The sequence below is a fragment of the Nyctereutes procyonoides genome, unplaced genomic scaffold, assembly GCF_905146905.1.
Source record: "Nyctereutes procyonoides isolate TBG_1078 unplaced genomic scaffold, NYPRO_anot_genome, whole genome shotgun sequence".
Classification (NCBI taxonomy): domain Eukaryota; kingdom Metazoa; phylum Chordata; class Mammalia; order Carnivora; family Canidae; genus Nyctereutes; species Nyctereutes procyonoides.
The window spans coordinates 33,650,610-33,665,884 of record NW_026575122.1 but is presented as its reverse complement, the minus strand read 5'-3'; the positions used below and the strand labels follow the sequence as shown (position 1 = coordinate 33,665,884).

General features: G+C 41.1%; 1 protein-coding gene across 4 annotated transcripts in view; it reads right to left on the bottom strand.

Moving 5' to 3' along the window:
- Positions 1-15,275, bottom strand: part of POC1B (POC1 centriolar protein B) — a 97,835-nt gene that overhangs the window by 51,196 nt on the left and 31,364 nt on the right. For all 4 annotated transcript variants that reach the window (XM_055336650.1, XM_055336649.1, XM_055336651.1 and 1 more), the window contains 2 exons: positions 1,172-1,279; positions 927-1,042 (listed from right to left, as the gene is read on the bottom strand). In XM_055336650.1, coding sequence (XP_055192625.1) covers positions 927-1,042; positions 1,172-1,279 — 224 coding nt within the window. The remainder of the gene's footprint in view (positions 1-926; positions 1,043-1,171; positions 1,280-15,275) is intronic.

Sequence of the window (15,275 nt, the reverse complement as noted above, 5' to 3'; positions counted from 1 at the left end):
GTGTCCTGGAAAGATGAGCTTATTAACCACATAACTATAAACTCTTCAGATCCATAACCAATATAATATAGCCAATAGCTGACCGCCGCCAGCTCACACAAGGTATACGACCTAGCCAGAAATAGGAATCTCATAATCAGCTAATGGGGCTTGAGGCTCAGGGGTGAAGGGCCTACAGGTCTATCTGCAGACGTGCACAGTCTCTCCCAGCTTCTCCAACAGTTCATTCCTGGACACGATCCGTCCAACAGGAGGCAGTACAACACAGCCATCGGAAGGTTGTTCTTTCACATGCTTTGAAAACAGAAAACCCTACTCTAGTTCTATCCATTATTGTAGCACGGGACTTACCCTCAAGCCTCAATCTCCTCATCTTTAAAATGGGAAGTAATAATAATTACTTCCCAGAGCTGTTGTAAGGATTCTGCATGGTGTCTGCTACTGGTAAGTATTATACTTCTTTTAAAAAGGAAATGTGGATTTTAATGTAAATCCAATACAAACCAAGAAATCAATTCATTTCTCTTCTGGTTTCAATACATAGCAACAGTAGGATGCTGTTCTCCACCAATTATAACACCTATTTGTGCTCACAGAACTCCTGATTCAGAATTCAGAGTCAATTTCTATCCCTGATCTCTCTTATTATGCAGAGAGCCAATCTGTGGACATCTCACTGTAACTTATTTTTTAACAGCCCTGGCATCATTTTCAAGGTTCCTCCTCCTCCCTCTCTACTCTGACACCCATCCCAGCTTCTCAGACTACACTGTTGATTGAATTAACTGGTCTCCAGTCAATTCAAAGGCAGCCCCTGACTCTCTTTAAGAGGGCCGTACCACACTGAGAAGCACGGTCTGTGGGTTTAAGAGGTTCCTGGAGGAGGCCAGGCATCAACTGGATTTTGTTGTCATGGAAATTGTTACCTTGATAATGCTGGAGCAATTTGTTTACTCTTATATCCCAGATTTTTACCGTATGATCAGAACCTGCTGACGCTATGCATGTACCATTAGGGTTAAAATCCACAAAATTTGCAAACCTAGGAGGAAAGGATTAAGATAGTCTTAGATTCTGATTTTCTTCCCTTCATTTCTTTATTTGAATTTTAATAAAGAAATATCTGCTTAGCAAACTACCCCATACAAATGCACAGAGAGAAAGAACTTACCCTACAGAATCTGAGAAGTTATTAACACACTGCTTATTTGTGGTATCCCAAATTTTAATAGTTTTATCTTCACTACACGATACAATTAGCCTCCCATCAGGCGAAAATCTGGAAAGCACAAGAAAGAAAACTGTCTTTGTGAAAGGCTTCTAACAATCACACACACTCCCTACACCCACACACATACATACACACACGCGCACATCAGAGACCCTAGTTACCACACCATGGCCACAAAGTCATATTCTACAGCCATCTAACTAAAAATAAGCATGACAAATGACAATGACAGACCATATCAAAATATACTATATAGACCAACCAGCTTTCTTTTTTCCTTTTATTACTTGATTTAAATGACTTAGTTTTATGGCAGTTGTTTTAGGTCTTCAACTCTGCATTCCTTCTAAGCCAAGTACCTTGTTTTTTTTTTTTTAATTATTCTTTATCTCTTTCTTCTATTTTTGTCATTTTCCAGTATTATCCGTATAACCTATGAGAGCCTTTACTACTCATCCCACTAACCCTGTACTGAAGCTTTTTGGAAGAAACAGATTGACATGTTGAGGATGAAAATTAAACAATACTACCACCAAAAAAAAAAAAAAAAATCGACTCCCCAAGCCTGTAACTTCCTGGACTTCAGGAGGCTGGAAATCTCCAGTCGATAGCTCACTTACACAGAATTGAAGGTACTGATTCATGGATACATCTATCTTCCACATGTCTCATTAAAAAAACAAATGAGACAATTCTCAGACATCTCATCTACTGTTTTTATGCACTCTCTTGCTTTAAGAACCTTTCTACGGTTCATTTTTTTCCCCTAAGTGATAGGGGAAAAACAGAAAAACATAAGACCAAGAAAAAAGCCCAAAAAATTTTAGACTATTAGGAAACTATGAACAGTATTTTTATTATTAATACTTTAGCAATAACAAAAACCAAAAAACACTTAGCTCATAGGCAGATTATGTTTCAATTTTCTTTGTACTTTTCCTCTATGCCCAGATGACTATAAAGGTCATCGATTAAGGGTATGGGTTATAATTGAAGGGGTTTTTTGTTTTATTTTGTTGTTTCCCTTCTCTCCTACTCTCTCCTCTCTCCCTGTTTTGTTTTGTTTTTGTTTTTAATTCATGAGAGGCAGAGACCTAGGCAAAGGGAGAAGCAGGCTCCATGCAGGAAGCCCGATGTGGGCCTTGATCCGGAGACTCCAGGACCACATCCTGGGCTGAAGACAGGTGCTCAACTGCTGAGCCACCCTGGGCGTCCCCTCCCTCCCTGTTCTTAAGGCTGACCTAAAAATAATTCTTCCTGACAGAAACTTTTAATCTGTCATTTAGACTTGCCATGTAAAAAAAGGGTGCACAGAAGCATAATTAAGTTCTATGTGAGGTACTTTTTTAAAAATTCCAGAAAGTAATCTTCCATGCTGGGTAGTTCAGTTTGATTTCATAATAACACAATTTTTTATTAATGTTTTCCTACAGAAAATATGTGAGGAAGATCCACATATGAAGGACAGTATTATAGAAATGCTTCAAATAGATAATATGCATTTTACACAGATCCTGGGGAAGGAAAACCTACTCAGTATCCTCACGAAAAAATTTTGCATAATAATGCAACTAATACAAGGATTCAAATTGCTTCTTAACAAGTTATCTTTTAGAAATCACTTAATGTGAATATTTTAAAAAGTATTTCTAAGAGATTACTTGATTTTTATATTTTAAGAAAGCAATGATGAAAGAATGGTTAATAAAACAGAATGCCCAGATTGAAAACAAAGCCTAATAATATTCACCCTTTGACGTTACTGGTCAAATACCAACACCTCCATTATTGTCATTACCCTGCCTACATTTACTGAGTACATATATCTTAGAATAGTTCCTAATACATTACCTATAGCAACTCACTTAATCCTCCAGATAATCCTATAAAACAGGTGCTACTGGTAGCCTCAATCTACCGGTGAATGTACCCAGCCACATTAAGGATCAGTAAACTGCCAGAGTCACACAGCCAGGAAGATTTGAACCAGACAGTCTGGCTCCACAGCCAAACCTCTTAGCCATTCTGCTTAAGTACCTGACAGAAAAGACACTTTCTTCAACTGGCTAAATGATTTAGAGCACAGTTCAGTGTGGCTTCTGGGTAACCACAGCAAATCCTAGAATGAAGGGAAACCATGTGGTAAGTGTTCTCAGGAGGCTATGTGACTGGGCTCTGACAGGCTAGCCGCTGGACTAGGCTTTAATAAAAACCTATCTGTGTTGCCATACGCTGTCAGTGTCCTTGGGGAGTTTATGGGGTAGATATTCATTCATTCATTCAAATATTTACTGTGCACCTGCCAAGACCTCAGTCAGCACTAGGCATCGTCCTGGGTAATGGAGATAGAGTGGTGAATGAGACTGGTAAGATTCCTGCCTACATGAGGTTTTCATTCTAGAAAGGGCACACAGATAATATCATTTTAGATAGTGCTAAGAGTCTGTCACAGAAAAGTGCCAATTCGTCAGAAACTAGTGAATAAGGAAAAGGAGGCAGCTTGGCTGGCTAGAAATTCATCCTGAGCAGGAGGAGCTAGAGGTCGGGAGAATTTCCGGTGCTAATCAGATGAAGGGGATGAGAATGGTAGGTAAGTAGAGAGTGAAGGAGGTGCTTGAGAAGAACCTGGTGCAGGGCGGGGGCTCTACTCCCAGCTCAACACAACCAAAGGCGCGCTCAGGCTTAAGGCTGTTTCCCTCCCCTGGAAATAGGTGAGCACCAATAAAACAGGCTTCTCTTGGTCCTGACTTTGGACAGGAAAGAATCGTCCTTTCCTATGTCAGGGCTTACACGTCTAACTGGGTTATTACTTTTAAGAATGTTAAGAGGATATAACATTTCTGCTGAGACATCAACAGATTTCTATCTAATTCAGCACCACGTAACTACCTTTTAAAACCTCTAGAGAAAAAAAATGATAAATAATAAATAAATAAAATAAAACCTCTAGAGAGGGGCGCCTGGGTGTCTCAGTCAGTTAAGTATCTGCCTTTGGTTTGGGTTGTGATCTCAGTGTCCTGGGATCAAGCCCTGCATCGGGCTCCCTGTTGAATGGGGAGTCTGCTTCTCCCTCTCCCTTTGCCCCTCCCCCAGCTTGTGCCCTCTCTCTCTCTCTCTCTCTCTAATAAATAAAATCTTTTTTAAAAAATTAAAAAAAATACAACTTCTAGAGAGTGTGTCACTGAGATGGACATCGTATTAGTCAATAGTGACTAATGGATTAGCACACATGAACTGTGTGTAAGGTATCCAGGAAATTAACTCAGCTACTATTCAATGTCTTAAACATACTGATACTCATTTGAGACAATCAGGAAATTAGTGAACTTCTTTCTAGAACAAACGGTTCACAAGTCCCTGAGAATAGCCCAATTGTATAACAGGATTTCTTTAACTTGTAATCTATGGAGTTTCTGAAACTGCATGTAAGATTGTATTATTATATGCACAGCCAGAGAGTTATCCCCTCGTTAGAGAACCAAAGGGGTCCATGAGCCATGAGAAGTTTCAAAATGCTTTCATAAGAATTCAAAATTTTCCTTTGGAAATTTATTATCATGGGAATGAATATTGTATAAAAAGACAATTCCAGGGATCCCTGGGTGGCACAGCGGTTTGGCGCCTGCCTTTGGCCCAGGGCGCGATCCTGGAGACCCGGGATTGAATCCCACGTCGGGCTCCCGGTGCATGGAGCCTGCTTCTCCCTCTGCCTATGTCTCTGCCTCTCTCTGTGTGTGTGTGTGTGTGTGTGTGTGACTATCATAAATAAAATTAATTAATTAATTAAATTAATTAATTAAAAAAAGACAATTCCAGCCCTCAAGGGTCTGACACCAAACAGAGTAGGTCTGTTCCATATTCCTTAAGAAACAAATCATTAGTAATTGGTACTCTGAAGCCAGCAGCTATTCAATAGGACGGGGAAGCAGTAAAAATAAGTGGAAATAGCACTGCCCAGTCAGTACACGGTCCTGAATTCTAGGGCCAATTCTGCAACTGCCCAGCTATGTAACCTTATAAAATTCAAAACCACACCGGCCACCGTTTTCTATTTGTATAATGAAGGAGTTTGGATTGAATTCAGACCTAAACTTTCACAGACTCATTTAAAAAAAAAAAATACACTGGCAGTCTCAGAGTTTGCTTTGGTGGGATTTTGTGTTTGCATACTGAAGGTGAAGTTCAAGGCAATAAACACAACATTTATGTTTTTTTTTTTTTTAAGTGCTGGTCAGCATCAGAAGGGAATCCATCTGTTAACGGCAGTAACAGGATTCATTCCTACAGCCGCTGAGAGACAAAAAGCAGATGAAAGAGATATAAAAAGATTTAACTATGCCATGAAACATACTAATTATTTTTTGGGTCATTTACCATTTATATGCCCAGACTTCTCTCCTGGGATCTCCACCCACAAGTACGACTGCCTACTGGGCGTCTCCTCTTGGATATCCTGCAGGCACCTCCAACTCTAAACTTGTCCAATTCTGAACTCATCGTCTTTTCTCCCCAAACTGCTCCTTATCCAGTGTTCCTTTTCTCAGTACTTTCTCACAGGCCAGAAACCTAGGAGTCACGCTTCTGCCTCTTTCCCCTTCACCCCCCCCCCCCCCCACACACACTCCAATCCATTATCAGGCTCTGTCTTTTCAAACCATTAAGGGAACTAATGTCTTCCCTTCTCTACAGGCAATAAAAGTGATCTTTAAACATTAAATCAAATTTCTCTGATTAAAACATTTTGATGATTTTGCATTTCCCCTGGGAAAAAGCCTGGCATCCTTACCACTACTTGCCAGGTCCTCCAGAGTCAGCCCTCCTGTCTCTGCATCACCCTACTTACTCTTCCTGGGACACACGCCTTTCCTCTCAGGTCCTTGCTCCTGCCTCAGGAAGTTTCCTCCGTGCTATTCCCTGTGCCTCAAATGCTGCCGCCTCTTTATCTAGTTTAAAATACTTAAAAGGATTTTACTCATCCAGCAAGTCTCCACTCAGTGTCACTTCCACAGGAAGTCTTCCGGGCCACCCCCACCCCCAGGTTAGTTCCTCAATGTGTATTCTTAGAGCAGCTCATCTTCACACTTAGGTCACACCAAGCATTCTGTTCACTTCTCCAAAAGATGTAAGCTCCAAGAAGACAGAAACCACATCTGTCTCATTTACTGTTGCACCCCCAGACACAGTATATGGCACTGAGTAGGCCTTTAGTAAATACTTAAGGTAGTAAAAAAAAATTTTAAAGAGAATTGGGGGCAGCCCGGGTGGCTCAGCAGTTTAGCGCTGCCTTAGCCCAGGGCGTGATCCTGTAGACCCAGGATCGAGTTCCACGTCGGGCTCCCTGCATGGAGCCTGCTTCTCCCTCTGCCTGTGTCTCTGCCTCTCTCTGTTTCTCAAATAAATAAATAAAATGTTAAAAAAAAAAAAAGAGAGAGAGAGAATTGGGCCCAGTTTAATATTATAGCCAATGAAAGCTGATGTCTTTACAATTTGGGGGTGCCTGAGTGGCTCAGGTCATGATCCCAGGGTCCTGGGATGGAGCCACACATCGGGCTCCTTGCTCAGGGGAGAGCCTGCTTCTTCCTCTCTCTCTGCCTGCTGCTCTGCCTACTGGTGCTCGCTCTCTGTCAAATAAAAAAAAAAATAAAATGTTAAAAAAATTTTTTGCAATTTGTTGTGCAGTGTGAATATATCTAATGACACTTAACTGTATACTTTAAAAGGTTAAAATGGTAAGCTCTATCTTACCACTATAAAGAAAAATCTCTGCAATTCAGATGGTCAAAGATCACTTGTAACACCACCACCAACTGAAAATTAAAGGTACATTTTTCCCCCTAAAAATTAATACTGGAAAAGCAATAATGTTGGAAAAGTTGTCTCAATAGGCTGTACTTATTTTTGATGGAGGATACCACAAAAAAGCATGTTATCCTAGAGTATACATTATTTTTAAGAACACAGGGCTATAATTTTACCTATTAAAAAATTCTTTGCCACTGGAAAGAGATAATATTTTCTCACCTACACATATATTTCAAATGATAAATGTTTTCTTCATTACTCATTAAAGAAAAATCAGATGTTAAAAAATGGGAAATATAGTAAGCAAAAAAAAAGTCCAGTCTCATCACTCAAAATCACACTTAACATTGCATGTATGATAGCTACTTTACCTATTATACTGTAATCATGAGTTCTGAAATTTGCCCTCCCTCCCTCACATAAACATTTTCATGTCATTACTTGCCTATAGACCTCTTTAAATGGCTACATGATCGTCTAAATTTACTTAACTAGCTTTCTTCATTTGGAAAATTGGTTCTTTCCAATTTATCACCATTATAAATTATACTGAAAGCAGTATCTTTGAACACAAAGCTTTTTCTTTTGCACACAAAAGAGTATGTACTTAGAATATATTTCTAACTGTGAAGTCACTGCAACAAAGACACCTGATATATTTTGCAAATTCATTTTCTAAAAAGACTACTAATCTATGTTTAAAAGCATGAATATATTTCCCAATAGAGAGTATATCTTGAAAATATTTCTGTGGATTAAAATGTACGATCATAAACAACGGCTACCCCAAAGAACATAGTTAGCTAGTCATCACTTCTTACATGAATAGACACCATCTCTATGCCACATAGAGTAAGACTAGGTAGGCTCCAAGGACAAACTTATGATAAGTACTAAGCAGACAGACACAGAATTTTAATTATTAAAGTCCATGCCATACTTTTAAAATTCAAATATTAAAGGGAAAAACAATTGCTCTGCTGATCCTCTATACTCATCTAAAAAAACTGCCTATGTATTAGAAGGAAGAGTAGTATCACTTGGACAATTTTTTTTTTAAGATTTTATTTATTTATTCATGAAAGACAGAGAGAGAGGCAGAGACACAGGCAGAGGGAGAAGCAGCTCCATGCAGGGAGCCCGACGTGGGACTCGATCCTGGGTCCCCAGGATCACGCCCTGAGCCGAAGGCAGGCGCCAAACCACTGAGCCATCCAGGATCCCCACTTGAACAAATTTTAATGTTTTAGTTGTTTAATTCATCTGAAAATTTTGTAAATGTATGGTAGGCAATAAAGATCCCACTTTATATTCTTTTAAACAAAAATCGAATTATCTTGACTATATATTAGTCTATCCACTTCCTCACTGATTGGAAATACCATCTATCATAATCATACATGCAACTGCTTTTAGACTTTCTATGACTTATCTTCCTAATACTATACTATTATCACCATATTTTAACTTCTATAATTTTATACTGTGTTCTGACAGCTGGTTGGACAAGTTTCTTCTCAATTTTTTCCTTGTCATTTTTTTCTTGGCTATTCTTGCACATATAACTCATCCATATGAATTCTGAAATTGGCTTGGTAGGCTCCACTAAATTCCTTTGGCAGAACTTCTAGACAGAGGGAGTAATGGTTATCAGACTTACTCTCCTACTATAAACAATCATACAACTGGGGAAAATATATGAAGTAACTGTTTTTAGGCCCTGGAGAAGAGACAGCACAGGGTTGTGAATCTTGAGAGATAGATCATATGTGATGAGCACCAAATCTATCCCAGATTTATACCTAGGAGCATTTTCCAAACCACAGCTTAAGGATGTGGAGCCCAAAGAGACAGTAGCAGTCCAACTGGGCAGATGAAACAGAAATCAGAATTCAGAACTGGCCCTACAGGGCTGGAATTTTGAAGGCAGGATGTGAGTGAGAGAGGAGCTATGAAGAGCAGAAACCCCTCCAAAAAAACATGCCTCCAAGCCCCCTTGAGTCTGGTCAAATACAAAGTTGCTTATGCTCTGGGCAGCAAGGCTCAGCAGAAAACAACCAAGAGCTGGAGATGAAGAAGTGAACAAAGATGCCAGAGGTTACACAGTACTGAGAGGTGTTCAAGTTCTTCTCAGACTTTGCCAAACACTTCAGGCATTTGTTTGAGGCCCTAGAAAGGCCACTAGTACTACAGCACAAATGTAAAGACTACTCTGGTTCCACCTTAAAGTAGCTTAAGTCCAAGCCTGAAGAGAATCTAGCTGAGCCAGCAGAAAGTTAAGTGCTTACCAGAAGAAAACTAAACATTTTTCTTTTAGAGATGATAGAGTAATCCATATTCTCAAATACTTCGCAATGTTTAGGCCCACAATTAAAAAAAAAAAATCACAAGACATACAAAGAAGCAGAGAATCTAGACCCAGATGGGACAAAGATGTTAGAATTAGCAGACAAAAACTTTAAAACAATTAATATAAATATGTTCAGGATTTAAAGGACATGATGGGCATAATGAGCAAACAAATGGGGAATCTCATTAGAGACACTGATAAGCTTACAGTAGATAAGACACTCCGGAAACAAAAATGCCAGGGAAGCTGAAGAAAGGCCAATAGAAACTATGCAAATTTAAGTGCAAAGAGAAAAAAAGTTTGAGAAAATGAGCAAAGCTTCAATAACCATGGGATGATATCCAGATTCAACATATGTGAATTTGGAATCCCAGAAAGAGATGAGAAAGAAATGAGGGCAGAAAAATATATGAAGAATAAACACAATTCTTCCAAATGTGATAAAAATATATCCACATCATCCCATAAGCCGTGAGAAAAATATACAAAACCATACGTAGGCTCATCATGGTCAAATTGCTTAAAAAAAAAAAAAGACAAGACCTAAGAGCAGCAAAGAAAACACAGATACATTACATACAGAGGAATAACAATACAAATGACTACTACCTTCACATAAAAAAACTGCAAAGTAGAAAGTAGTGGGAAGACATCCCCTAAGTGCTAAAAGAAAAATTATCCACTAAATTAGAAATCTACATGTCAGCAAAAATATCCTTTAAAAAGGATAAACAAGAAGAGAGAATTCATCACCAGGAGAAATTCATCACTACAAGAAATAGTACCTGAAGTTTTTTTAGGCTGAAGGGAAACGGTAACAGATGGAAACTTGGATCTACCTACACAAAAGAATAGAGTACTAGAAAAGGTAATTAAGAAGGCAGATGTACAGACCTTTTTGTTTCTTATTTTCTTTAAAAGAAAATGGCTGCTTGATGTTTTGTGGGCTCATAACATACAGAAGTAAAACTGTTAACTGTCAATAGTTGGGTAAATGGAGATAGATTTTTTAAGTTCTCACATTAAAACTTTTTTTTTTTTTAAGATTTTATTTATTTATTCATGAGAGACACAGAGAGAGAGGCAGAGACACAGGAGGAGGGAGAAGCAGGCTCCATGCAGAGAGCCTGACATGGGACTCGATCCTGGGACCCCAGGATCATGCCCTGGGCCGAAGGCAGGTGCTCAACCACTGAGCCACCCAGGCGTCCCTCACATTAAAACTTTTATAAGGATATAGACTATAACCTCTAGAGGTTGCTACTAAATAAAATCCAAGACAAAGAGCAAAGCTAAAAAGCCCAAAGAGGAGATAAAATGGAATACTAAGAAACAATCAATCTGAAAAAAATGGAGGAAAAAGTAAACAAATGAGACAAGTAGAAAACACAGAGTAAGAATGCAGACTTAAACCTAATTATAGGAAGAGTTACATAAATATAAATGGATTATGCTCTCCAATTAAATGGCAGAGATTTTCAGACCCAAATGCTTAGAAACAGTTTCCCTCTGATAGTTAAATACATAAAGCACATTCAATGGATGATAGCAGTTACCTGTAGTAGCAACCCCAAACACTGTGTGCAATTGTGTGAAATGACTTGTGAACACAACCTAAAGGTGACTCCAGTATAATCCACAGGAGAAAAAACTGGAACATGAGGGTAGTTGATAGCTGACATTAACTGACACTTTATATTCATTCACTTGTTTTTAATTTTCACAAAGACTCTATGAGGAAAGTACCCTTTGATACTCATTTTATAGGGGAGCAGACCAAGGCCCAGAGAGATTGAAATCATGTTCCCAGGATCACATGCCAGTGAGCCCATGCTCTTAACCACCCTGTACTGCCTCTCAGCTGAATCTAACCAACTATACTGCTGCACTTGAAAGGTACTAGGTCACCCAAGAGGAGGTGCCCAGCAACCGCAAATGGCAAGACTAGTCAATGTGTCTCCTGCCTGGCCCCGGGGGAGGAAGTACCTGACCAGTTGATCATGCAATTTCCTTGGCAGGTGTGTGCACATGGCAGAGATGGCCCCATCACATGACCCAACCCTGAGGAAGCTATTCATCAAGATATTTTTTCAACAAACTTCCTTGCTTTAGTTCCAGGGCCCATCAACAAAGTCAGCAAAGTAGGAAAGCCCGGACTGAAGCACGCAAATATTCTAGTCCCTTTGAAAGTTAGCATTGTTATCATAAATAAGTAAATTGGCATCTGGGTTATGTTTCGGGCTCTCCTAAGTTTATTAAGCATGACTCAGTGCCCCCAGAACATTCTCATCTCTGAGTAAAAAGTGAAAATAGCACTTCTGGACCTTCACACCTTTGGAATAAAGTCCTAGACTGGGGCGGCCCTGGCAAGGCGAAATTCTCACAGGAAGTTGCACAAACAATGGAGACAGGCTGGGTCTAAGTGGGCCCCCTCAACACTCCTGTTGTCAAACTACAATAGCATGAGCCAAGAAAAAAGATGATAATAAATGCATGAGCAAGAATCTCTAAGCATGTTGTAGGGCATATACATGGAGAGTTGCCAAAGAGATGAGATCCTTATTCATTAAATTTAACCAAATTATTTATCAAAGAACATTTCCCCCAGGGAGGCCTCTGCAGAGTTTCACATGAATCACTCATGCCAGTTAGAAAACAACTGATTAAAAAAGAGAGAGAAAGAAGAAAAAAGAAAACCACTTCAGAACAAGGTACCAGCGAGACAAAGGCATTCCATTGAGACCAGGTGAGCTCAGTATGAAATTATCAATCTGAACAGGGATTGGCCAAAATGGGGAAAGAAAGATAGTGAAGCCCCATAAACATTCTCCATCACAACGAGCATATACAGTCCTCTTATATTTGATATACAAAATCCACAAAAATGACTCTTCCTTGAAAAAGTCCATGAAAACTCCCACCTAAGCTACCTGCACACTTCTCACTGATCCATTCAAGCCATATTTTTGCACAAATCCTCTGAGCCTTCCCCACCCTATACTGACACTGCAGTGCTTCTCACGCTGTATATGACTCCCAACACTCTTCCCTGTTGTTGGGAGATGGCTCACTGGCTCCCTCCCTTCAGTCAAAGTCACCTGAGCAGGGGCACCTGGGTTGGGTGGCTCAGTGGTTGAGCATCTACCTTTGGCTCAGGTCATGATCCCAGGGTCCTGGGATCAAGTCCCACATCAGGTTCCTTGCAGAGGGCTCCTTGCTTCCTCTGCCTATGTCTCTGCCTCTCTTTCTGTGTGTCTCTCATGAATAAATAAATAAAATCTTTAAAACAAACAAACACAAAGTCATCTGAGCAGAGATGCCTTCCCTGAGCTATATGTAAAAGCACACCTTCCAACCCTACTACTCTCTACCTTCTTACCCTATAGTATTTTTTTCAGAGCACAAGCACATATCATTAACATATTTTGTAATTGTCCACCTCCCATGTGTAGAAGGCACTCTACAAGACTGGGAATTTTGTTTTGCTTTCTATGATATCTACAGAATTTAGAACAAGGCCTCTCAAGAGAATACACTATGAATAAAATACTTGTCATTCAAAGTCTAATAGGGAAGAGAATCCTAAGCAGACAGATCTCATCAACAGGATAACGCGGTGGCATAAAGGACTTATAATAAGCTTGGCCTGTGAGAGTCAGAAACATTTCCTGGGGGGAGAGAGGCAGGGCGGGACTGTGAGGGGAGGGTAGATGCAGGGGGCATTCCAGGCAGGGCAGGCAGCATGTGGGAAAGCCACAGAACATAACAGAACATCTCACACAGGAACTCTGTGGAGCTGCAAGGAGGGGATGGTGACAGGGACAAAAGACAAGGCTGTAACAGGAAGGCAGAGCAGCATGCCAAAGCAAGGAGTCACTGACTGGTTCTGACCTGAAGAGCAGTATGAGATTCGCATTTCACAAAGGTCTCCGTGGAGACAGTAGAGCAGTGGTGGTAGGGGTGGGGTGTGGAGAATGAAGGCAAATCTGTAGAGAGGAAGAACATTTAGGAGATTACTGCAAAGGTCTCTGCAAGGGCCCTTGATGCTAAAAGCTAAGACGATGGCACTGGGGATGAATAGAAAGCAGGTGTCTTGAGTGCACATCATTGGATGCAACAATATCTCCCACTTTTCCAAAAAATGTGGCTCCATCCACTATCACATCTTATAGAAAGTACCTCTAAAAAAAAAAAAAAAAGTGAGAGTTTTTGAGGCCCATTTCTCACACAGGCATACATGCAACACACACAAACATATCTAGCAAAACCAGGTAGGACCGTGTCCAGAAATCACACCACGTAATGAGGTAGCTATTCTTTCTTTCTCCACTCATTGCTCTGCTGTCCCCTGAGTCAGCATCTTTGTCAGGTCGGCTCTTTGCCTACAGTGTCCCGCAGCAGCCACAGGCTTAAATAAGCCTACAAGGCGCCTGGCTGGCTCAGCTGGAAGAGTATGTGACTCTTGATCTCAGTGTTATAAGTTCAAGCCCTATGTGGAGTACAGAGATCACTAAAATAGATAAATAAACTTAAAAAGAAAAAGGTAGAAATCGCAAGGGAAAGGCCTCCAACAAGGCTCACTAACACCCACAGGCAGGAGATGCCCTGTTCGGGAGGGCAAGCCTGAGCTCCACGCTCTGTACCAGCAGAGACTAACATGCAGGGGGCTGCTGGTTGGGGTGGGGGGGCTGGTTCCTCAGGGACAACCCAGGCACCACCACCGGAAAACAGAACAGACGCGGGCGGATGCCGTGGCCTTCTCTTCTGATTCCTTGAGGGGGACATTTGCAGGCGCCCTTCCCTAATTCCTGAGTTCTTCCCCAAGTGATATTGCCCCGCCGGAGGACTGGCCGGCTCCTGGCAGCACTCAGTTCTGAGCACAGTCTTCCTCATGCTCCCGACAGGCCATGTGAGGAGCCTCCTTACTATCCCCTCCCACGGAGGTGGAGAGCCGTACACTACCTTGCCCAGGGGTTGTGATGCAGCCCAGGGAGGCCTACGAGCCCTGGGCCGGCTCACACCAACCCTCTAAAGCAGTCGTGCTGTGGGAGGTAAGACCAATCGGTGGAGAGCTTGGGAACGATGGTGCTTCCTCCTCCCCATTCCAAGCCCTCCAGCGTCTCTGGGTCACCTGGAGGATGAAGTCCACAGTCTTCCTTGTGACATCCATGACCCTGAGCCTTCCACACCTTCTTCCCACACCCCTGCTCCAGCCAATCCGCATCCCACTTTACTTCCTGGGCCTGGCAACAGCTGAATAATTAACGTTCCCAGAGCATAAAACGTTTTCCCCGGCCACAGTGCCTATTCCTGCTGCTCCCGTCTGCGAACGGCTTGCCACCCCTCCTCCCCATGTGGCAAGACACCGCTGCTTCTTCCTCCTCTGCCCATTGCACGGTGCTGGGCCTGAAATGTCCCCCCAGCTTGGCTTTTCCTCACACAGGCCTGGTTCAGTGCCCCACCGCACACTCTCTCATCCCCTTGTGCATCATCTTCCCATAGGACACATTATTTTATAATTATTTTATATCTATTTTCCTTCCATTGAACTATAAAACATAAAAGCTCCTTGAGGCTCCGACTGCAGTTTTCATCTCTCCCTAACACGCAGCACGGATATGTAGTACGCAGCAGCGCTATGCTCATTAAATGAATATTCTCAAGACCAGAATTGTACAGTATTGGCAACCTTTTCAACCTTCATAAGTTCTCCTGCCTTATATTAGCGATACCTTTTCTTTTGCATTTATAATATACATAGATGATTCAGGACCAGGGCAAGGAATAAAACACTCCTAGAATTTACTACAGGAAGAATTTTCTCTTATTTGAACAACTTGAGAGGATTCCTTTTTGTTGTTAGAACATGAAAATATGTGAAATCATCCCATT